Raw genomic sequence first — 24,226 nt, forward strand, 5'->3', positions numbered from 1 at the left:
GGAGCACAAACTATGCTTAGTTTCACATTTTGTGGATATTACTCAAGCCCATCATCTACAGCTTATGGCAAGACAAGTTCTAAATAATTTTACATTTCCATTTCATTTGATTTTGTTCCTGTCATAAAATTGCCTAAATGACATTACAATGCATTTTCTAACTAGTTTAACTGAAGAATATTAAACTCTCACATTAAAAAGGCATCAAAATCTTTTCAATGACACCACAAAGTGCCCTCAAGCACATTATTCTGTTTCTGTGTGCATTTGACAAGGTATCCAAAATCCCAAGCATCACTCCCATTGTAACTTGGCAATTCCTTGTTGAGTTTGTGCCAGGTTTATTTTGGGAACAGAACGTTAATAAAAACATTTCTGCTTAATTCCTATCCTATCATGTTTTAGATATACAATTTAATTAATCTCATAGTGTATTGATAATTCTCTACCAACACTTCCATGCTGTGTTAATATCAGTTATTGATAATGCAAAGACTGTTGGAAATATTTCACATACATGTAGCAACTTTAACCTTCAGACATGCTTCCCTACCCCAAGGTACTGCTACATCAGTCATTTAAAAATGCCTTCCACTTGGGGAAACAATGAACCACAGGATCTTTTCAATCTCTCAAGCATAAAAAGAATTAAACACTATACACTCTAATACCCAGCATGCTGAATTTGTCCCTAAAATAGTGAATTTTATTTTCTCTTCAACAGGCTTGAGGTAAGTCTGGTTTTCTGAGTAATCATTTTGCATAGAAACATCATGAAGTTCAAGAACTTACAACTACTCCTTTCTTACTACTGCCTGTACAATTATAGTAAATTAAATGTACAGCACATTTTATGAACAACAAAATGCTTTTTGTCCTCTGGATAAATACACTAAGTCTCAGCCTTCTTTTCCAATATTAGTTAAAATAACTGTAATCCAAAATTGTGAGATCACTAATTTGTTTTAAATTTTCATTTTCAGCCTTTTTAAAATATACTTACTGGTTGCTCGGGTAAGTCTTGTGGCTCTTCCATGGGTATTACTATTATTTTAATGCTCAAATGATTCAAACTGTGTGTTCCTCAGCAGTCTTCAAGCCCTGTTGAGAAAAGGTGTTCATGGCTTTATGTACTTTTTGGGGGCTTATCATGTAGGCTATCACAGAATATTAATTGTTATGTACTCCTCCCCTAAAACTCATGGGGCCATCTCCCAAATAAAATACAAAATTCATATTATGGAAAGATTTCATAAACAAGGGATTTAGCTTTAAGCTTTGAAGATAGAGATTTTTCATGCACATGGTACATTTCTGCATCATTTGCTCGGAGCACGTTGACTGCAGAAGCTCACACACTAATCAGACACGTGCACCATGATTTTAAAGACAGTTTAAATAATCAAGTCTGGTCTACTAGGTCAGTAAACAGCACGATTCAATCTAACCTGTTTTTATTTAGAACATTTATATAACAATCAAAAAAAAAATCAGGACAAGACTGTACACCTAAATGCATTTACACACAGTGCTGTTCCCCACCACATTCACAAAGCAAGTTCTTTATTTCAGCTGCACCTTTCAAAAAGAGAAGTTTGATGAAATTTTAGAAAAGAATTTTTATTTTGGAAGCATTTAGCAGGGAGATATTATATACTACATTAAAAAGCTGCTGCTTTCCAGGGACTTAAAATCATGAAAAAGAAATTTTGCATAATATTTTCACAACCTGATTAACTTTTGCAATTTGCTGGGCAAAAGAGCAAGGCCTGTGTCCTCCTGGCTTCACCTGATGTGTACAAGCAGCATGAGCTGTGTTTTTGTTCTTTCTGCAGCTCATTTTGGAGCCTCTTTATTAAAACCAACCCCAACCTCTTCAGAGCAGCTTTCCCTGAGCTGCCTCCTCTGCCACACACCCACACAGCACAACTGCAGGGGATTGCAGAAATCAGACAAAACGCTGAAAAACTCTCAGTGGGTTGGAGGAGTTAAATCCAGAGCCTTTCTGTGCTGAGGTACAACCTATTCCTGCCTCTGCAGAAATGTGAAAGTGTTTTTTGACACACCACTCCTTCCTCCAGGACCTTCTATTCACCCACCCTGCCCTGAGTATTCAGGCACCTCCAAACCGCGGGTGTGGGATCTCAGCCCCTCAGCACTGAGGTGTCACCGAGAGCACCCTTGGGGGGCCCGGGAGTCCTGGAATGTTGCCAGAAGTGTCTGGCGGCTGGACTTTGATCCTACACAGGAGACGACCCCCACACCAAGTGCCAGAACTGGTTCACAAAAACAACTCTGTGGTGTCCTGAAAAGCAGGGCTGTGTCCCCTGCCTGGCTCCTGGCAGACCTACTGACCTGGCAGCGCGGGCAGCCTGCCCAGAGCGCGGCCCCACGTGCCAGCCCCGCGGGTGTGAGCAGCCTGCAGCAATTCCACATCCACCACAAAACACAAAAGGTTTCTCCCTCATTTCAGGGCAGCTCTTACGTGCCACGGGGTGTTGTATGTGGCAGGATTACGTTTCATGGAGGGTTTGAGGATTTTGCAAGGCTGCCACCCCTAATCAAAGCTACTTACCCTTATTGCCTGGACTCGAATTCACAATTAGTGTTTTCCATAATTCAGGTTCTTTGGAAATGACCCTATTCACAATACAAAGCACTACTGTCACACTTCCAGTTTTTCCTCCACTAGTTTCAATCTGTTTTATTTTAAATATAAATCTTACTTATTTTTTGTAGAAATAACAGAAAAATTAGGACTCAGGAGAAACTCTGCCACTTAGAGATTATACGAGGGAGTACAAAATACAATGGCCAAGAGCAAGAAGATGTGAAATTTATTCCTGTCCCTCATCCTTCACTTCTGTTATTTAAGACTTTTTTGCTGTGTAATTTCATAGAAGAATCCCAAACTAAACTCTTCAGTATGGAAAAATATTTTACATTCCACCGATCCATACAGCAGTAACTTCCCATACAGCAGTAACTTCCCATGCCATGCTTTGCTTAAAAGCTGTGAGCAGTTCTTTAATTTTGGTTTTCAGAAGGATTTAAATAATTACAAAGACAAAAAGATTCTCAGAGTCCAACTGGAATATCTTACATGTGTGAGGAAAACACTCTTTCCAAATAAACCGGGCATCTTGTAGCACCTGGAAGCAGATGATTGAACCAAAGCAAATGAACAGAAAGTGTTCAGAAGGCAGAACCTGAAGTGAGAGGTGAGAACAGAAGTGAGAATTCCAAGTGAGAACTTGGCCTAGGGTGGCTTTGTGCCTTCCCTGTACCTGCAGAAGCAGCAGCAGGGGCCGAGGGTGACACCTCACACTCCGGTGTGCTGGGGTTGCCCAGAGCAAGCAGGGGGAAATGGAGGCACCGAGCTCCCCAGCCGAGCTGAGAGCAAGGGGTGAGGGCATCCTCCCCCTGGCAGGGCCAGCTGCAGCAGCTTTCCCTCACCCCAACAGTGCTAAACAACAGGGAGGGGAAAAAGGGAGAGCTCCTGCCTCTCCCAGCCTCCTGCACCCCACTCCTGCCTGGCCTCCAGGGGCTGGTGAGGCTGGAAGCAGTCTGGATGTAGGATCTGGGAAGGGAAGGGAAGGGAAGGGAAGGGAAGGGAAGGGAAGGGAAGGGAAGGGAAGGGAAGGGAAGGGAAGGGAAGGGAAGGGAAGGGAAGGGAAGGGAAGGGAAGGGAAGGGAAGGGAAGGGAAGGGAAGGGAAGGGAAGGGAAGGGAAGGGAAGGGAAGGGAAGGGAAGGGAAGGGAAGGGAAGGGAAGGGAAGGGAAGGGAAGGGAAGGGAAGGGAAGGGAAGGGAAGGGAAGGGAAGGGAAGGGAAGGGAAAGAGAAGGGGAAGGGAAAGAGAAGGGGAAGGGAAAGGAAAGAGAAGGGGAAGGGAAAGAGAAGGGGAAGGGAAAGAGAAGGGGAAGGGAAAGAGAAGGGGAAGGGAAAGAGAAGGGGAAGGGAAAGAGAAGGGGAAGGGAAAGAGAAGGGGAAGGGAAAGAGAAGGGGAAGGGAAAGAGAAGGGGAAGGGAAAGAGAAGGGGAAGGGAAAGAGAAGGGGAAGGGAAAGAGAAGGGGAAGGGAAGGGGAAAGAACCAGAGAGATCCAAGCAGAGTCTTTCTGCTAAGCTGATGACACAAAGATCAGCTCTGGCCCTGCCCAGCCCTGATCCAGGGGAGCCAGCAGGGTGAGGGTCAGGAAAAACACACAAGCAGAGCACAGGATGTCCCTTTTCAGCCACAGCCACAGCAAATGAAACCAAAATTTTATCATCTACTTTGCTGAAGCAGAGACATGACAGTGATAAATATCCAACAGCCTTTTCACCTGTAGCCCCCAGGCAGTCACCCAGAGCTGGGCACACAAAGTCCCTGGGGCATGGCATGGCAGCAACCTCTCCCTGCCTCCCTCCCCTGCACTGGGGCTGAGTGAAGCTGCTGGCAGCTCCAAGGCTGAAACCGCCAGCAGGATCCTGCTCCTGCCCCATTCATGTCCCTAAGAGCCCTCTCCAGCACAGCTCATCCCCAGCTGCCCCCCAGCCCAGGGCCCCAAACCCCTCCAGGTGCTCTTGGACACCTCCTCACCCAGTGTGAGAGCTCTGAACCACCCAGAGCTTGGATTTCCCAAAAATCAACCCCAGCACCCTAAACCTGCTCAGCCTGAGCTGCCTCAGAGGAGCACACTGAGCCAGCAGCTCACCAGCAACACAGATGATTTTTCAAAACTGAAAATACACAAGGCTGATTTTTGTTGGGGTTTTATAGGGGATGTTCTTGGCTGTTTTGGCTTCTTTTGCACATCAAATCTCAAAATTAGATTGTTAACTCATATAAAACTCAAGCTAACTGCACTTCAGGTAAGCTTTATTATTTTTTTACAGATTACTACAGAACATTTTTAAACCCTAAGTGAACGCAACAGCAGAGGTATCAAAGGTTCAGGAGGTGAGAATGCTTCTGTGGGTCACTGGGTTTATGAATGAGAAATACAGTATAAAATGGAAGCAAGTGTGCAAGAAGCCATTAAGAGCTGCTGCAATGAAAGAAACATTCAGAAAAATGAGTCCATTGTTCTGCTTCTGGAAACCAGCAAAGTACCACACTTTTTTGCTTTATGGGATGATTTTTGTTAATTACCTGATGAAAACTATTCTGTAATATGTGAATTAAACACCAGGTTTTATTTGATCTAGACTTGTTTTGAATAACCACCCTGTTTAATTCCAACTTGCATGGAACACCAACAATGCAAAATAAGAAGAATTGGGTTTGCGTGTCATTTTATTTTGTTTGCTCCATTTAAGGAGCCACATTATCCAAACTTCAAACCAGAAGGCCTCAGAGCTGAGGTATGGGCTGCAGAATCCCTCTCTGCTCTGCACATCTTCATGCCAATAATTCACCATTAAAAGCCCTGGCAAGTGATCTCCAGCTTCTTGCACTAAATCCTGTGTTCAAAATCCTAAAATACCAAGCCCAGCTTGGTCAGACTTTCTCACACGAGATGCTCTGGACAGAATTTCTGAAAGCTGCCTGCTATGAGCAGCACCGGGATGGACTGCTATTTACTTTCAGCTTGTGATTTGATTTTCAAGCCCATCTGCCTTGGCTTTGAATATAAAGTTTCATGCAAGCAACAATTCTCCCAAGCTGTAAATAATTAAAGTCAGGATACTGTGATAAAATCAACATGCAGCAATTATACTGATTAGAAAAAAGCTAATAACTATGGTTTTATATTACTTTAAAACAGTCACTATTTCCCTAGGAACAAAGTTTTGATTGAGGTAATGAAATTACATCTGTTAAACAGTGTTGGAATAAAATCATAGGATCATTTATTTTGGAAAAGACCTCGAAGATCATTAGGTCCAACCAACGCCCAGCACTGACAGGGCCACCACTAACCCAGGTCCCCAAGTGCCTTGTCTTTAAACCCCTCAAGGGATGGTGACCAGCTCTGCCCTGGGCAGCTGTGACAGGGAAGAAATTTCCCCAAATATCCACTCTGAACCTTCCCTGGCACAGCCTGAGGCCATTTTCTCTTGTCCTGTCCCGTGTCTCCTGGGGGCAGAGCCTGACCCCACCTGGCTCCATCCTCCTGTCAGGGAGTTGTGGGGAGCAGGAAAATCCTCCCAAGCCTCCTTTTCTCCAGGCTGAGCCACACCAGCTTCTCCTCAGAGTTGTGCTTCAGCCTCTTCCCCAGCTCTGCTCCCTTCTCTGAACATGCTCCAGCCTTTCAATATCTGTATTGTAGTGAGGGGCCCAAAACTGAACCCAAAAGAGAGGGAAATCATTTCCCAATTTCTGCTTGACACGCCATTTTTCACACAGGATGCCCTTGGCATTTCTGGCCACCTACCCACATGTTGGTTCATGTTCAGCAGCCAACCAGCACCCTCAGGTCCCTTCCCATCACTTTCCTCCCAGCCTGGAGTGTTCCACAGGATTTTTGTGCTTAGGATGCACTCCATTCCCTTCCCAGAACATTCAGAAATGTATTAAGCAGGACTGGTCCCAATCCTGAACCCTGGGGGACTCCACCAGTGCCCAGCCCCACAGGGATGTAGCTCCATTCCCCTTCACCCTCTGGCCCAGCCATATAAAAGTTTTAAACCCAAGCCCTGAGCAGCCACTTTCTGCAGGAGAAATGGAGTTAAAGGGTTTACTAAGGCTCAGGTAGACACATCCACCTTGTAGAAAGAGATCAGGTTGGTCAGGCAGGATCTGCCTCTCCCAAGCACTGGGACTGACCCCTGGAAGTGCCACATGATGCCATGGGAGATGGTTTGTTCTACAGTGCTCCTCTCCACTGAGGCTGCAGCTCTCAGATCCATTTTCTGACCCTCCTTCTAGATGGGCAGTACACTTGCAAGCACCCAGTCAAGTGGGATTTTCCTGGTTAGCCAGGGAGGCTGGGAAATGATGAAAGGTGGCTCAGTGAGCATTTTCCTAGAGTGCCCCAGAGACTTGTCTAAGTGGTGTAGTCTGTACTTACAGAAACATTTTATTGTCTTTTACAGCAATGGCTGTAATGTTTTGTGCAAGTTTTTTGCACAAGTCACCTTTGCAGTTATTTGCACTCCTTAGCTGTTCAATGCACAGCAACACAAATACATGGATTAGGCAGCAGAACACTGTAGTGCTGCCATATTTTCTGGTGGGGTACTCATGACAATGTGCATTACACACACACAGAACCAGAGCATGCAGCCAAAACAACCCAAGACATCACCCAAGAGGAGCAGAGCTGTTCCTCACAATGTTTGTTTTCACTCACCCCACGACAGCTCCTGACAGAGGAGCAGAACTTGGCACAGTGCAGCATGGCAGATCTACCCCCCTTTTCTTTTTTTAGGTTTAATTAGAATACCCAAATAAAAACAAAAGCAGAACAGACACATATTGACATTACCACAATGCAGCAGAGCTCACAGCAAACACTGATACTCCACTCTTGGCTTTTCTTATCCTCCACACACACCCACGTGCCCCTGGGTACAACACACAGAGGGATCTGCAAAATACTGTGACAACCAGACAAATAAACCCTTGGGATGAGTGCTGCTGGGTGAGTCCCTGCTCTCTCTCCATGCCCCTTCTTCCCTTCTTTATCAGCCAGGAAATTTCAGAATTAAACACTGTAAAAGTTACAAGGAAGGCACTTTGCATGCCCTATTTCTGAAGGTATGGATGGTCATGACAAGCCTCCAAATGCTGTCATAATGTAGGAGTAAAAAATCATTATTTGATTAAAATTTCATAACCTTAAAATAGAAAAAAAAAATAAACACAACGAGAAAATAACTGAAATCAAACATGGAAATACAAATCCTAAGCAATGCCTGTTCACTGACAGGAGGTTCCCCATGATTTTTAGATCCTTGAAGGGCTGTCAGTGCTCTGAGAGTCTGCAGCTCACTCTGCCTGACCCATGACACATGCTTGTTATCCCAGTTCTTATGCAATGCTTTTTCAATTCTATTTTGAAACACAGCAGGGAAAATTTTAATGGGGAAAAGAACTGTTTTCACAAAAGGAAGATTTGGAAAGAACAACTTCATCCTCAAGGAAAACAACTCCCACTGAGGCCAGAAATCATGTGGCAACTCCTGCTGGACAGAGCCAACACACATCACTCACAGGGCAGGAGAACACAGAACTGCTGCTACCTTCCAGTGACAGAAGCAAAGCACAGAGATTTACAGAAACATCAGCCAAACAGAACAATTGATTCCCTCCTCTCTTCCTCGGGATACAACCTGCAGTGAGACCAAACAGATTTTCCCCTGAAGACCACACAGAGTGTGAAATCTCACAGCCCATATACATTTTTGTGTTCCTGGAAATAATTAAACAGGTCACAAACTTCTAGAGCTGCAGCCCCAGACAGCAAAAAAAAAAAAAGCTGTTTGACTTTCATGGTTTTAAAAACAAACATCCCAGCAGCAGGACACACTGCCCTTAATTCCTAAAAGCCACTTCAGACATATCCTAATAGATTAGGACACTTCCTGAACAAAAGACTGAACTTTTTAAACTTCTCTCAGTCAGACAGCAAATCTGCATCACATTAACCACAAAAAAGAATTCTTGACATTATGCAGTTCTAAATCCCATTTTCAATAGAAGATTTGACTCATAAATCTCAGAAAGTCACACAGCTAGCACCAGAGGCTACCATGAAATGCACCTATACTTCTGTTAGAGGTACTCTTTCAGTACTCAGCTGTACTCACAGGCCCCAGAAGAAGTGAAGATGACCAGTACCAAAATAAACAGCCAGCTCACAGTTTGTCCAGAAGGCTGATCTGATCTGCACAAGCCTGAAGAGGCAATGTTTGATCATCAAGGACAGATTCCCCAAGCACAAGAGCCCAGTCCAGCCCAAGAGGCAAGAGAATGAGCAAATGCAGGGGAAGGACAGTTTGGCTGGACAGACAAATTCTGACTAAGCTCAAAAAGAAAGAATCTGAGAGGTCAAGCAAACCAGTATGAGACTGACTTGTAAAATCCCAGAAATGGAATTACACATAACAGTGCATTCTGTATAGAGATAGGAAGCATCACCCAAGGTTTAAAGCTGCCACCTGCTTCATGTGAAGTTCCAGCTGGTGACTCTCAGGGAAACAGCACTGTCAGTATTCAAACACAACCCAGAAACATTTCAAGACACTGCAGGAAGCTCCTGAGATACCAGAATAGTGCTCTGGTCAAGTCTTAACTCATGAGAGACCCATCTGCTGCAGAACTGAACCTCTGAAATCAGGCTAGACATACCCTTAACCCCAAATAAAAGCCCATATAAGAGATGGAAAGAGTCCCCATGACAATATTGTATTATTTTTCTAAATACAAGGCTTGTTTTGTGGTTATCTTGTTCAGTTAAGGACTGATGGGTGACACCTGGAACAGACAGGGCAGTGACTGCTGTGAATCACAGGGACACCATACCCTGAGGAGGCTGCTGTGCCCTGCTGGCTCACAGCACTCTCCTGAACATCATGTGGGGTATCAGGAGCAGATCCCAGCCCTTGCAACATCACCTTCACTGAGGCTCTGCAGGCAGCTGCAAGAAGAAAGAAAGGATTTGAAGTTACTCCCTCAGGTACTGGAGTGCCTCCAGCCATGGCATCTGCACAAAATATCCCAGAACCACTGCTGGAGAGGAGACACCAGGGAAAACTGCTGGAGAGATGCTGGCTTGAAGCACTTTAACCAAGCAGAGGAAAAAAATTCTAGACAAATCAAGATGAAATAAAGGAAGTAAATTAAGGGTATGTAAAAGACCTTCCTCAATGTATAACCAACCCGTGAGTGATGCTGGGCATGGCACAGGGGCAAAAACCACCCCCAAATTCCTGTAAGAAGATGCTGTCTGGAGATGGGTGGTCTGTAGAAACTGCTTGGTGCAACAACAAACATAAAATACCAGTTGTTAAGTCCTGACATAATCCTATTTCAGACTCAAAAGTTTCCACACCTCTCCATCCCGGCAGCTCCTTCTCCAATCACAGGGGTTTGCAGACCCAGTAAAAGTTTTATCAAGCATCTGTTTTCTAAGAGAAGATTTCAGGGGAAAAGAGCAGAGACTTGTCAAGAGGGGGAAAAATAACCCTAATTCTGCTCACTGAGACTACAGGCATGGAGCTACTCACATCCCAATATTATCTGTTTTATGCCTTGAGTACCTTGTGTGCAGCATGGCTTGCACACAGGCACACACTACTTGCCTGTATTTAAGTTCAATTAAAGTATTTCAGAATATTTTATCTAGTTTTATGTTTAGCCATCTATAACCACCTTTTGGTACACAGAGGCTAGGAAATGGTACATTAATCCAACTCATTCATACAGCACATGGAAACCCATGGAGAATGTCAGAGGACATTTCAGGTGTCCTCTGACATATTCAACTCAAAATTCATTCAACATCTGGAGATTTCCGGGGCAAACGTTTGAGAAGTTGCAAATACTTCCAAAGTCACCAATTACTTGGGAATTCCTACAGCTATTGCATACATCCATGAGCGTTTTTCAAACAAATTATTTGAAAAGCAACAGTTTTTCAATCAGATGTGCTGCACAACCCAACAATACACAGTTCCCAGGTAACATAACTGCTGCTGAGGGAAGAGCTGAGGGGGACACAGAAGTTGCAGGCAAACAGTGCAGGAATTGCAGCTTGGAAACTGCAGGACCTCGAGCTCAGGATGTTTCAAACAGAGCAGGGAGAATGTACCAGCAGATCAGTGCTTGTGTGGCAAAAGCTGGATGGAGAACCCCACAGGTAAGAGGGATTGCACCATGAGGAAGCAAGGAAAATCCCTCAAACACAGTAGGTTCAGCCCAAACAGCCTGTAGGTTTGCAGGCTGAGAAAACCACTAAGTTCATATATTTTTAAAAGTAACTTATTATGAAACCACTGACTTCAGGCACATGAATTGTGATTTTTTATTAAACATACCTTAATCAGCTTCCAGAGTTTAAGATAATCCACAACGGACAAAGCTGAAGGAAACCAAACAAGTGGCAGATAAGATATTTATGATTATCATTATCTTCATCAGTATGTTGCCTGTTAATTACCAGTTGGAGATTACTACACTACAGATTAAATGCATCACAAAGCTAGCTCCATTCTGAAAGCAAACTCCACCATGACTCTTTGTTTGATGCTCTATCAGAAGGGCTACAGTGATGCTCCATCAAGGACTAGCTCTAGTCTGGAAACCATTCAGCCACACCAGGCAGCACAGAAACCAGACTAACAAAGCGTTCTGTGCTGCACCTGGCTGTACATAAAGCTCCAACAACTCTGCACAGCATTCCCAGAACCAGGAACATCCAGCAGAGCCCACCTGGATCCAACCTCGCTTGTGAAGCCCAAACCCAGCCCAAGCATCCTATTAGAGTGTACAGGCTCCAGCATAAGCATTAAACCCAGCCAGGAGTGATGCAGGTGCGCTGAACCGTGCCCTGGGGAAGCCGGCACAGCCCGTGCCCGGTACCGGGAGCCGCGGTCCCTTCTGTGGCCATCTACGGAGCCCCGGGCAACGCGGGGGCCGGCTCTGGGTCCCTCAGGCCGCTCTCAGTGCCTGGGCGAGCCCAGGGAGCCGGGCAGTGCCCCGGGGCCGGCTCTGGGTCCCTCAGGCCGCTCTCAGTGCCTGGGCGAGCCCAGGGAGCCAGGCAGTGCCCTCTGCTCCTCCTGCCTTTCTCCCGGCCCTTCCGCGCACCAGCAGCGGCGAAGGAGCCGGGACAGCCGGTCACGCCCCTCTGGGCTCGGGGGTGGCCAGGCAAGGTCCAGCCCCGGACAGGGTCCAGCCCCAGACAGGGTCCAGCCCCGCGCCGCCGGTGCTGCCGCGGCCGCTCAGGCCCGCGCTCCGGCGGAGCAGAGGCAGGAGCGCACGCTGAGCACACGCGTCGGCCTCGCCGCCCGCGGCCCCGCAGCGCCGGCCCGCCGGTGCCAGCCCGAGCCCGCGAACAGCACCGGGGGCTCCGTGCGCAGGGCTCGAGCAGGTTCTTACCGAGAGGCGGCTCCGGAGCCGGGCCCGGGGCCCGCAGCGGACATGGCAGCGGCGCCCGCGCTCCCCGCCCGCCGCCGGAACAGAGCGCGGCGCCGGCAGTGGCGTCACTGCCCGCCCGCCGGGGCGGGGCCGCTGCCGTGAGGGAGCCGGGCGCGTGTGGGTCCGGGCGCTGTGGCGGCGTCACTCTTGGAGAAAATGGAAAATATTTTTTGTGAAGTCGCCCTCGCTCACTGTCCCAAGTGTATTTAAATAGAGGGGAGCCAGGCTGGGTGCCACCAAAGCCGTTCCATCACTGCCCTCAGCCGGGCAGGGCAGAGCAAACACAACGAAAGGCTCTGAGAGCGAGAGCAGGGCAGGAGATCTCTCACCCAGCACCGCTACGGCAGACATGGCCCGGCTGAGGGAATCCGTTTAATTTATTGCGAGATAAATCAGAGTAGAGTAACGAGAAATAAACGCACATCTTAACCCCCAGCCCTCCGGGCAGGAGATCTCTCACCCAGCGCCGGTACGGCAGACATGGCCCGGCTGAAGGAAACCGTTTAATTTATTGCGAGATAAATCAGAGCAGGGTAACGAGAAATAAACCCATATCTTAATCCCCCAGCCCTCCGGGCTGCCGGACTCGGTATTCCCGATTCTCTCCCTCCTCCCCACAGCGTTACAGAAAGATGAGAAAGTGGGAAAAGTTAAAGGGCAAAAAAACACTTGGGGAACGCACTTTATTTAAAAGATCTTTTGAGGATCCATTTCATTGCAAGGTAAAGCAAAGTAATGCAACACTGCAGTAAGAACAAGAAAGTATTTCCAGGTACAGAAGTAGCAGCTTAGCCTGTATTTTAGAAATGCATTTTTACAGAATAATTAGCATAACATCTCCTGAAGTGGCCCTGGGGCTTTTCTCTCCTCTTATCCTTTTCCTCAGATGCAAGTTTATGTTTGTTTATGTTTGTTCCCTGAGCCCACAGTGCTTACTGTGGAATAAAGCCTGTTACGTACCCGTGGTAAAGAGCTGAACTGTAAACTCCCACAAGCTTTCCAAGAACCAGTGGAAGATCATGCCAGCTTTCCATGTAAAAATATTTTCCATTTCCTCCGAGAGTTGCCAAGCTCCATCCATCAGGGCTTTAAGGTCTGTGAAACGAGAGCTCCACTATTGCTGGGAGCCAAGGGGGAAGGCAGGTCCTCCCCTCTGCCAGCTGTGAGAGCTCCTCATCCAGAATGTCCTCACAGAACAGTGCAGAAACAGAAGCAGATTCTCATTTTCAAATTACAGAAATTGCTCCCTTGCTGTGTGCTGTGGCTCTGCAGATTCAGAGTGCATCTTTGAAGGTGGCTGAGGAGCATGAGGTACTGGCAAATGTTTATTTTGGGTGGCTATTACTGGAGCAGAGCCCAGGACTAGGAGGGAGATGCACTCTTATTGTGATCAGACTCTGGCACTGGGCCTGGAGTGCAGGGCTGGCCCTGGCAATGGCCTTAGAAAAATAAACATTTTAATTATTTTCCTTACTGGAACAAAGAAGGACAAAAGCTGCCTGAGGAGCTCCAGAGGATACATCTGAAGGGCCTGTATCTCTGCTGGCGAAGCAGTACAAATACTGGTCCTGTCTTTGGAAAGGCTTGAGTTTATCTCTCGTGTTCTTAGGCAGGTATGGGAGAGCTGCTGTCCTGCACATCAATAATTGGTGCCACTGCTCCTGTCATCAACAGACCAGGACATTTAGGGAACCAACAACTGTTGTGAAAACAAGTAAGTTCCCTTCCCTGCCCAATTTCCTGTGCCAGATTGAGCAATTTGGGTTAGAAAAGGAACCCCAAGTGTCTCATGACTGGTAACAGAACTCAGCACCCATGGAAAACCACTTTGCCCTGGGCGTGGAGTGTGTGAATTATTTCTCTGTCAAGTGTCATGACCTAACACTTCACTTGCTGTAAATCCAGAACTAGTCAGCTTCAACAGGATGGAGGAAAAAAATAATGTAATGGCTCTAATCCTCAATTAAATAAATAAGTGCAAAGATACAGAAGCATTTTAAGCTTTTTTTTTTCCTTATCGTAATGCCCATGCTGACCGTAGCCCTCTGTTATCTGGAGCCTCCTGGGCAAGACTGAGTGTCTGCAGTCAGTCAGAAATTACTGAACTGAGTGCACAGCCCACTGGCTGGCCAGTTCTGCTTTCACACAGGAAGCCAAGGCAGACCATAGTGTCCTTTGGCCATAATGCTGATCTGGTGGAGGGAGGGGGGAGGTAAGCTAGGGACTGCCAATTTCTCTTCCTTTTCTTCCCTTCCCTACTTTACTGACCCAAGGTTTGCAAGTAAAGATTCATAATAGCTGCTCCCAGACATCTGTTTGGATCCCAGCAGACCATGTGAGCTGCTAAGAAGGAATGAAAGGATCAGAGGTGCAGATCACTTTGACAGCAGCTGAGCAATTCCATGGACTATGTCCCTTACAGCCACTCAAGAGCTTCATTAGCTCAGACTCTCTTCACCAGACCATGTAAGCTGCTTAGAAGAGCCACCTGATGGCACTCAGAGCTCCATCTGTTCTTCCAGGTCTTTCAGAAGTCCTTTACAGCTCTGATACTGAATCCACTGCGAGAGCTGGGCAGGCAGAGGAGCAGGTTGGTGCTGTCTGGACTGACACAATGGGTAATTTTGGTACACTCAGCTTCTAGCTGCTCACTGCAGAGGCTCAGTGACAACTTTCATGTTAAAGCAGTCATCTGAGCTATTCTCAGTGCCCCTGAGAACACCAGCCTGGACTGGGGGAGCTTTGCTGCCAGATTACTGCAGGTTCCAGTTCTGCCCTTTGCATGTGACAGAAGAACTGAGCATCCATTCTTCTGTCTAATGGGAAAAAGAAAATGTAAAATCCCGGTCCTCTGTTGTGTCCCTTGGTAGTTCTTCTTGAGAAAAGATGAGTGAATAATTCCCACCTCTCCACGTGCAATCAGAAAACACCAAGTGGCCCTAGCAGATCCTGATGCCCTCCTCTTGGTGAACGGTGCCCTCAATGATTGTATCAGTTGTTTGCCTGGAGCATTTGCGGCTCCCTCTCATGCTTTTCAGGTTTTCTGAAACGTGCTTCTGGAACTTCTTGGTGAGGAAGCAGTAGATGATCGGGTCCAGCACACAGTTGGTGCTCAGGAGGCACAGAGTCACCTGGTGAGCATCGTTGAGCTGCTGGCGCAGCCGACAGTTCTCCTTCTGCCACTGCTCCAGGACAGTCAGAGTCCAGGGCAGGTGCACGATGTGGTGGGGCACAAAGCTGATGATGAACACGGCCAGCACCGTGCACACCATCCACAGCGCCCTTTGCTTGACGTGGGCGCTCTTCCGTGGGTGCACTGACTTGGAGAACAGGGTTCTGATGATGACAACGTTCCAACCTAGTATTAAAAGGAAAATGATGTAGAAGAGGACGCAGATGATGACATGAATGGCAAGAACAGCTGAAACGCCACCCGTGGTGTCGTAGCGCTCAAAGCACCGTGTGAAATTCTTGGAGTCCACCTCCTCTGGAATAGTATTCTTGTCAAAAAGATAATACAAAGAGCTGCCCACTATTATGATCCAGATAGCTGCTGATAAGTAGATACCTCTTCTCTGGGTGGTCAGCTGAGCAGCTTTAATAGGATTAGTCACAGCTTGGTAACGGTTGTATGTGATGACCATCAGAAAGGCAACAGAAGTGTAGGTATTAACAAAAAAAAACCAGCCAGCCACGTTACAGAGAAACGAAGGCATGATCCAGTCTCCATGGTTGTGGTAGTAAACAATCCACATTGGCATTGTAATTAAGAAGAGCAAGTCAGCTACTGTCAGGTTCACCATGAAAATCTTGATTTCATTGAGTTTCTTGGTGGGGTAAATACGGCTGAAAATCCAGAGAACGTAGCAGTTGGCAACAAAGCCTAGAATGAAAATAATGCTGTAGAAAACAGTGAAGAGGCTGTAGCGGAACTCAGAGTCTATGTGGCATGGAATGTAGAAATCAGCACTGCCTTCTGCACCTTCTTTGCCTTTTCCAGACATCATGGTGTTGGGTGGCCACGTCTGAAGCTCAGTTTCCTGACACAGTTTTCTTCTTACCTAAAAATAGACAGCAGAAATCAAGATGATTGTTTTGGCACCATTGCTGAACCAAAGCCCACCTTTCTTTATCAGTTGTCTATGACCATAGGAGTTCTGCTGATGCCTTGGTTCCAGCCAGACACCTGCCCTGTCTCCTTGGTCTTCTCTTTAATCCCATTTCCACAGCATACAAACCTCTGTGTCTTCATCCAGCATTGTTTGCTGCAGTGAGATCTCAGATTACTCATCTCTAATCATAAAATGCTTTTCTGCATGAAAGTTCTTAGATAAAAGTAATCTGTTACACTTCCCTGTCTCAAGCTTCTTAATCTTTTACTAGAATCAGGCGTGTTTTCTATGACTAATCCTCTCCCTGCATGTGGTTCTTCTTTCTTCCTCTGCCACCTCCCCCATGCCCCTACTTCTCACCGCAGTTCCTGATACTTGTTATCTTCTTTACGCTTATTTTTAAAGGATTCCGGATGTGAAACAGTACGTGATAAAAACCTCTCCCAGAACCCCAGAAGAGTTGGGGTTGGAAAAGGCCTTGGGAGATCACCTGACCAGCCCTTGCTGACGCACATTTACCCGGAGCAGATCGTGGAGGAGGGCACCCAGGCAGGGTTTGAATAACTGCAGGGAAGGAGAACCCACAGCTTCTGTGGGCAGCTTGTTCCAGGGCTTTGTTACCCTCACAGATAAGAAGTTTTTCTCATATTCATTTGGCACTTTCAGTATATGCCTGGTATGGGCACCACCATGTCCTGCTGCTGGGCACCACTGAGAAGAGTCTGGCCCTGTCCCCCTGACCCTCCCTGCAGACACAGACAGACAGATGGGGATGAGGGCCCCTCTCAGACATCTCTTCTCAAGGCTGAACAGCCCCAGCACCCTCAGCCTTTCCTCACCAGAGAGATGCTCCAGTCCCTTCATCATCTCTGCAGCCTCCACTGGACCCACTCCAGGAGCTCCATGGCATCCTTGAGGGTTTCAATTATAGACTGAGGAGCCCAGAAGTGGCCACTGCACTCCAGATGTGCTGAGCAGAGGAGCAGGATCACTTTCCTCACCTGCTGCTCCCTCCTGCCTCAAAACGTTCTGGATCCTCCCCAGCAGCAGGCAGTGCCAGGAACCCCCATCCCACCCTCTGTGGGCTGGGCCCCCCCTGGGTGTCCTTGGCTGTTGTTCCTCATTTGCACATTCACACGTTTGCAATTTTCCTCTGCAAATGAGGAAGTCAGCTGGAGCTGGAGTTTGCTCTCCCTTTTTCTGCAGAATTGCAACCTCAGTGCTGCTCTCCAGCCCTTAGGAGAGGAAGGCAGCACTCATCTTCCTGAGGGTGCTGTCCTTCCTCACCCCTCCCAGGTCCCCTAAGGACACAACGATTTCGAGATTTGGACCTTCCCAGGCAGCTGCTTGTGGGCATTGCTGAGCTCCAAGTGTCCCTAAGCTCAGTCTGAGCAGGATGGACACAGAGCTGGCAGAGCTGGGAGCTGGCCCCAGGTGACATGTGCATTTCTCCTCATTCACCTTGATCTCTGCCACCCTTCTGAGAGCTCAGTAGATTATTCAGGTGGGCTTTGTCACAGGGAGTGCAATGTTTGATTTACTAGTCTGACATTGGAATAAGGAATAAAAACCTGAGAAGTCCTAATTACCTAAGACCATTAGAGAACTCTTTTTTTCTTTTTTTTTTTTTTTTCAAATATGTGCCATAAATTCACACTGCATCTGCAACACCACCAAATAGCTCTGATGCTTAGGGCTGGAATCTTTGCAATTAAAGGTGATTTATTTCTGTGGCACTAGACCTGAGTATACCAAGAGTGGAGGGAAAAAAACAGGTAATGCATCTCTCTAGCAGGATTCATGAGGAGAAGTGCTTACATCAATACATAGGAACAGCTCTTGTTCACAAAGTCCCTTCAGACAGTTCCCCAGGGCACTGTCCACCCACACCTCCATTTCTGGCTCTGCACAGTGGCATGGTGGCCACCAAACTTCGCCCAGGAGCTCTGGTGAACTTCATTGTGTGCAGACTGCACAGTGGCTGCCAGATTTAGCAGGTGGGGTGGAAGGGAGAGTGAACATGCATGTCCCTTCACAGCAGGGTTGTGCACAGAAGCTTGAGCCACAGGGCTGTGCTCTGAAATGAGTGAGTGTGAGAACCAGCTCTGTGACTGCTTCCAGTCTCTGCAATCTCTGGCAAAGGTGCTCTGTGGGAGATGGCAGTGCCTGCTCCTGGCCGCAGCACCACCAGAGCCCAGCTATCTTTGCATTAGAGGCTGTGCCAGTGCCAGGGACCTGCAGGGAATCCCAGGAGAGGTGTCCTTTCCTTCTCATGAGCCAAGTGAGATCTTGTGCAGAGCACAGCCAGAAGGGAGCACAGCACCATTCCCCAGGGAATTTACCCAAAGCCCAATTCCCTCCTCGGCCTGAGGAAGCCAGGCTGATGTCTCTGGACATTTGTGGCTGCCCTGAGCCCTGGAGTGCTGTGTGGGGGCTCTCAGCCTGTCCTGCTGGGGCAGTTCCCCTTTCTCTGGAGCCTGTTCGTGCTGCTGTGCCAGGACAGAGGCGAGCAGGGCTGTGGGGGCTGTGGGTGCTGCTCCCTGCTGCAGCAGCAGCCTGTGCTGCCTGGCCAAACCCCCTGAGACTCCTGCCCGAGGCAGTGCCTTGTCCTCAGTCCCCCAGCCAGCAATTCCAGCTGGTCTGCACCATCAGCTGCACTGGATGCAGGGCTCAGGGTGGAATTAAGCAGCAGGGTCAGGGCACCTGCCAATCCTGCTCCTGGTCTCTAACCCTACCATGGGCTGTGCCCTCCCAGTCAGGATTTACTGGCTTACAGATGCAAGCAAGCTTTGCTATCTGCAACAATAGATTCCAAGAGGAATAATACTAATAAATTATTAATAAGTATGAATAATACTAATAAAGTATTTTCTGCTTACCAGAGTTGAAAAAAATTCAGCACAATAGGTCCATCTTCAGCCTTAGCAGCAGTGAGGATTTCACTGAGGATGCTTGGATGTCTCCCAGATGTTATTTTCCCTGCCCTGGGGCTGGGCAGTCTCTGCACTGGCAGCTCTTTAGAGCAGGGCACCAGAATGGGAGCAACTGTAGCATGACTGCAGAGTCACTAGAGGAGAGGAAATGTTGACATCACCAAGGAAATGAGAAATAAAATAGGCTGTAGAGGAAAGGCAATTAGGCGCAGCAAAAGTCTGGAGAGTCCTTAAGGCTTTTTCCTCAGAATATCTGTGCTTCTGATGATCCTGAAAGAGGTCAAAATTGGGATTTTCCTCTAAGTGCAGAATAGGAATCCACTCTGTGTCCCCAGCTGGATTTGAGCCCAGTTAGAGTCTCAACTTTTTGAGCATATTTCTCCCGAATAGATGATTGACAGAAGAGCTTCCACTTAATAATTTCCAAGAAAGGGACAGGAAATTCCTGGACAGGTTCATTTGGACATGAACATATGTTCATATATGGACATATGGACAGGTTCATATATGGACATACAGAAAGGTTCATTTCCTAGCCTTCTCCTTCACACTTGTGTTGGAACTAATTCAGGAATTCCACCATCCCAAGTCTCCCTTTATCTCAGGGATATTCAGCAGACAGAGACACCAGAGCAGGGCAGATTGTTGCCTGTCCCATCCACCAACACATGATGGCCACTGTTACCTGTGGCAGCCTGAAGCTCACTCAGCATAGTAATTCAGAGCCACCAGTGGTGAGCACAGCTCTGAAGGTGTGCACCCAGGCGCCAGGCAGGGCCCAGGATCCCAGAGGAGATGTGCAAGGGCTCTGCAAACTGCAGGACAGTTCCATGTCCTGCTGCTCTGAACCCCTCTCAGGGTTTGTGCAAGGGCTCTGCAAACTGCAGGACAATTCCATGTCCTGCTGCTCTGAGCCGCTCTCAGGGAGAGCTCCAAGCCAACCAGAAGTCCATGGACACCACAGTTGGCACCACAGCACAGCGTGGCCAAGGCATTTGGGAGCTCCCTGGGCAGAGAGGAACCCCTGCAATGTGAGGGAGCCCCAGAGCACCTGCAGCACACAGGATGGAAGCCTCGGCAGGGTGGGCTGCACGGGGGGCTGGCATGTGGAGCACGGGACAGCCAAGCTCTGTCAGGGCACATGAGGGTGAGCTGAGGCTCCTGCAGTGATGCCCCAGAGCTGTGCTGGCATGGAAGCTGCAGCCATCTCCTTCCCTCTGCCACCAGACCTCCTCCCTCCTTTCCCCTTCCATCAGCTGCTATAAGGATGAAGGAATCTGACCCTTCAGGGATGAGACAGAGCCCCAGCTCTGCCCTTTAGGCTGCTCCTGGGGGTTTAAACTTAAAACCAAACAAGATCCAACCACAGAGGTTGGCTGACAGCCAGTCCAAGTCTCTGGGGAGAGCAGCCAGCAATGTCAGGGCCAAGGGGAATGCTTGCAGGGGATGTAGCAACACTTGACAAACCTTGGTTCACTGTCCTGCCACAACCCAGCTCTTAAGAGGAAATGAAAGCCCGGGGGGTTTTGGGCTGGGGAGGAGCCTTCAAAAGTCTCCATCCTTCCTCTGCTCTAAATCAGCAGATCCCTTTGCCCCCATACAGTGCCCACAGCCAGCTCCTCCCTTTGACTCCCTTCCCACCTGGGAACCCTCTTTCCCTGCTCTCCTGGCCCTGCTGCCAATTGCTGAGCTCTCCAATATTGAGATGCATTTTGCCAGGGGGGCTGGACTCGTTCAGCACTCCTGGCACTCTGGCTGCCCTGTGCTTGACAATATTTCCTGTTCTTCCTGTCCAGGGAATGCACACACCAGCTGACAGCTCTGACAGCTATGCAAGGCTGAGTTGAGAAAAAACCCATCTTGAAAATTCCTTTACTTTCACCAAGCCAACTTGCAACCTAATAGAAAACAAACAAACTTCTCTTCCTCTGATTCCCATAGATGCTGCTAAGGAGCAGTGATCGTCCTGCAGGTTGTTGTACGTGCTGGATCCCGGAGCAGCTGTTCCAAATTCCACTCTCTGGGGAAAACCTCACACAGGCTGAGCAGTGAGCAGTGGCTGTTCCCCCTGGGTCTGGCACCCAGCAGCATTCATGCTGCCATGGCAGATGCCCAGTGCCTCCTGTAAGCCCCACCTGCCTCTGGCACATGCCCTTGAGGTCGTTTCCTTCTTAGATGCAGCCTGGTAGCAATAACTCACTTTGGATAACCACATGTACATTTCAGAGGGATCAGAAACTCTTGGTTTTGTAAGCAAATATCCAGAGATTTCTTCCCAAGAGCAAGCTACACTGCGTAGGCAGAGCAGAGCTTTCCAAGGAGTGCAAATGGAGGAGCAGCATTTCAGCTGATGGGTCTGTGACAGCAGCAAACAAGGACAAGATCAAACTCCAACGTGCAGCTCGTGACAGCACACAGGTGAGCTTGATCCCTGCTGGTTCCAGCCCCCAGGACACATTCCTGAGTACCAGGATGGGTCTTTGAAAAAGCATGAAATTCTTTTGGAGCTGCAGCACACTCTCAGCTGGTGCTGTGTTACTGTCTGTGAGTTCCCATGAGTTCCCACTACTCACTGAACACTCTGCAGAATTTTGTTTTGCTTGTTGCAGGCTGAGCACAGCCTGTCCCCACCTCCTTACCAACGCTGCAGGAATGTGCCCCCGAGCTGGGCTTGCTCAGCAGGAAAGGAAAACACACCAACCCATGGGCCAGGGACACTCCTGGGCAGGGGCACTCCCTGGGTCCCCTCTGACAGCTGAGGCTGTGCCACAGGGATTGCCCAGACTGGCAGAGAAATGTCCCTGCTGGTAGCTGGGCAGGTCCCCAGCAGTGGGTGAGGCCGGGAGCAGGGCAGCCTCCAGCAGCTTGTGGCTGCACGGGGCAGAGGGGTGAGCTCATGGCCACCGTGTCAGGATGTGTGAGCTACAGCCCCAGGCTGTCACAGCTCTGCTGGGGACAAAAGCCACGTCCTGCCTGAGCTGCCACAGCTGGGACAGTGATCCTGCTGCTCCCAACCTCCTGCCACAGCTGGGACAGTGATCCTGCTGCCCCCAACTGCAGAGACACCTCCTGCCACAGCTGGGACACTGATCCTGCTGCTCCCAACTGCAGTGACACCTCCTGCCACAGCTGGGACACTGATCCTGCTGCTCCCAACCTCCTGCCACAGCTGGGACACTGATCCTGCTGCCCCCAACTGCAGAGACCCCTCCTGCCACAGCTGGGACAGTGATCCTGCTGCTCCCAGCTGCACAGACACCTCCTGCCCCATCTACTGCCTCCTGTTCCATCTGCCTGCCCAGGCTGGGCAGGGGCTGTACACAAGTGGGGTGAGGGACCTGCCCTCCTTGAGAGGCTCCAGCACTGCCTCCTCTTCCTCACAGGAGTAAGGTCCAGGCAGGGCTCCTCACCAAGCAAAGGCAGGGTTGTTGTCACTCAGGGGGGGAATGGGACCTGGGTGAGAGCAGCCCCCTCCCATCCCAAGCCCCAAAGGCAGCAGCAGCAGCAGATCCCTGACTCACTGTCACAGTGCTCCTCCTCACCCCAGCCCTGCTTGCTGGGCACACAGAACAAGGAATGTCTCCCCACACCCTGCTGGGAGCATGAAGATGTCTCAAAGCCCTTGGCACTGTCTGTGGTGCCACAGCTCAGAGATCCACGGGGGACGCTGAGCCAGCCCCTGTCCTGAGCTACCCAGACACAGAAGGAGCTTGTGGAGCTTGGGGAGGGAGGCCTGGGAGAGCAAGCAGAAGGGAAGGGAGAGTCTTACCTTGGGGGCACAGAGCACCTGCTCCAGCTCAGTCACAGACAGACCCCAGCCCACCAGGACTGTGCTGCAAGGGGAGAGACCAGCAGGGCTGAGCCGTGTGTGTGTGTGTGTGTGTGTGTGTGTGTGTGTGTGTGTGCGCTCCTGTCTGGGAAGAGGCTCTGACAGGAAAGAGGGCGTGGTGCTGGCTCCCAGGTGAGTGACTCACTTCCCTCTTGGCACTTGTGACCTGCTTAGCCGTGCCCTGGCTGCACCCTGGGGCTTGACACAGTTCCTGTGGTCCTTCCTTGGGCAGGCAGCAGACGTGACACACTTGATGGTGAGGGGCTGTCACACTCCTGTGGCACCTGGTGCACACAGGCCAGAGATGGGGTAGCCCAGCCCCGAGCAGCTCCAGGTCAGGGGCACTCCCTGGGGTGCAGAGGTGGTCCCAGCACCCTCAGCAGATCTGTCCTCTGGGCTCCTCATTTCCTTCCAGGTCCCGGGGTCAGGAGGCAGCACAGGGAGTACTTGTTCCAGGGCTTCCATCATGGGTGGAGATTCATCAGGCAAAGTACCAGGAAGGGCAGTGCTCTGCTCTGGGAATCCCCAAATCAGAAAACATCAGCCAGGAAATACTTCAGGCAGGGGCAGCTCATTCCTGTTCCCCTTCTGCAGTACTAAAAGCCCCCCTTGGTCCTTGTGCTCCCTCAGCCTGGGAAGGAACAGGGACATGGGGGACCCACTCCTTCCTGCTCTGCCCAGATTCCACATGGGGGCTCCCCCAACATACTCTGTGGCACTGCCATTGCTCAGGTCATGGGCACAACACCCACCTGAGTCACTTAGAACAAGAAATCACATGTTTTTCTGTCTGCTCCCTTTACACCCCCATGGGCTGTTTAACAAAGAAATGCTGTTGGTAACAACTGGCTCTTATTTGGGCAGGAAAGGAAACGTGAGGCTTTTAAAACAGTCCTGAAGGACCAGACAGTCACAAGCCATCAGTGCACAAAGCCCTGGCTGGCTGCAAGCCCTGGAGCTCCCCAGGCACCCAACTGCAGAGCTGCAGCAAACACCCCAACTCCCCAGCCCAACAGCCAAGCTGAACTATGGCTGTCCCAGCCAGGCTGGGATTAAGGCAGCCAGGCTCTGCCAGAGCACAGCCAGAGAATGAGGACAGTTCATGTCCCCTCTGCCTCCAGGCTGGTGACACTGCACTTGGAACAGCTTGGGCAGCTTAAAAGGGATGTGGAGAACTGGAAAGGCAGAGAGCTGGCACCACAGTCTGAGCCTGGAGAACAGGTTCATGCTGAAGAGCAGCAGCATCTCAGTACTGACAGCACTCCACTCACACTCTTGCTATTGCATTTTT

The 24,226-nt window shown here is 49.1% G+C and overlaps 2 protein-coding genes across 7 annotated transcripts in view; both read right to left on the reverse strand.

Moving 5' to 3' along the window:
- EYA3 (EYA transcriptional coactivator and phosphatase 3) overlaps positions 1–12,065 on the reverse strand; it is a 42,775-nt gene extending 30,710 nt beyond the window's left edge. For both annotated transcript variants that reach the window (XM_074555800.1, XM_074555799.1), the window contains exons 1-2: positions 12,023–12,065; positions 1,004–1,101 (exon numbers count right to left, since the gene is read on the reverse strand). In XM_074555800.1, the coding sequence (XP_074411901.1) occupies positions 1,004–1,036 (33 nt within the window). In that variant the 5' untranslated portion in view covers positions 1,037–1,101; positions 12,023–12,065. The remainder of the gene's footprint in view (positions 1–1,003; positions 1,102–12,022) is intronic.
- PTAFR (platelet activating factor receptor) lies at positions 1,002–24,123 on the reverse strand. Of its 5 annotated transcripts, XM_074555806.1 has the most exons (6): positions 22,876–24,123; positions 19,053–19,240; positions 12,023–16,122; positions 10,963–11,006; positions 9,449–9,563; positions 1,002–1,101 (listed from the first exon to the last, which is right to left on the reverse strand). In XM_074555806.1, the coding sequence occupies exon 3, from the start codon at positions 16,066–16,068 to the stop codon at positions 15,001–15,003; it is 1,068 nt and encodes a 355-aa protein (XP_074411907.1). In that variant the 5' UTR covers positions 16,069–16,122; positions 19,053–19,240; positions 22,876–24,123; the 3' UTR covers positions 1,002–1,101; positions 9,449–9,563; positions 10,963–11,006; positions 12,023–15,000. The 5 variants fall into 5 exon arrangements, with proteins under 5 accessions (XP_074411907.1, XP_074411908.1, XP_074411903.1 ...); XM_074555807.1 differs by lacking the exons at positions 19,053–19,240; positions 22,876–24,123 and adding an exon at positions 17,013–19,008; XM_074555802.1 differs by lacking the exons at positions 19,053–19,240; positions 22,876–24,123 and adding an exon at positions 16,300–16,998.
- Positions 24,124–24,226: the final 103 nt, after the last annotated feature.

The sequence above is a fragment of the Zonotrichia albicollis genome, chromosome 20, assembly GCF_047830755.1.
Source record: "Zonotrichia albicollis isolate bZonAlb1 chromosome 20, bZonAlb1.hap1, whole genome shotgun sequence".
Classification (NCBI taxonomy): domain Eukaryota; kingdom Metazoa; phylum Chordata; class Aves; order Passeriformes; family Passerellidae; genus Zonotrichia; species Zonotrichia albicollis.

What these genes read in the sequence shown, in the direction of transcription:
- PTAFR (XM_074555805.1), bottom strand. Translation starts at nt 16,320, where the DNA reads ATGCTGGATGAAGACACAGAG. An exon ending in TGCTGGATGAAGACACAGAG is followed by an intron (nt 16,123 to 16,299) that starts GTTTGTATGCTG and finishes GTCTATTTTTAG; the next exon opens with GTAAGAAGAAAACTGTGTCA.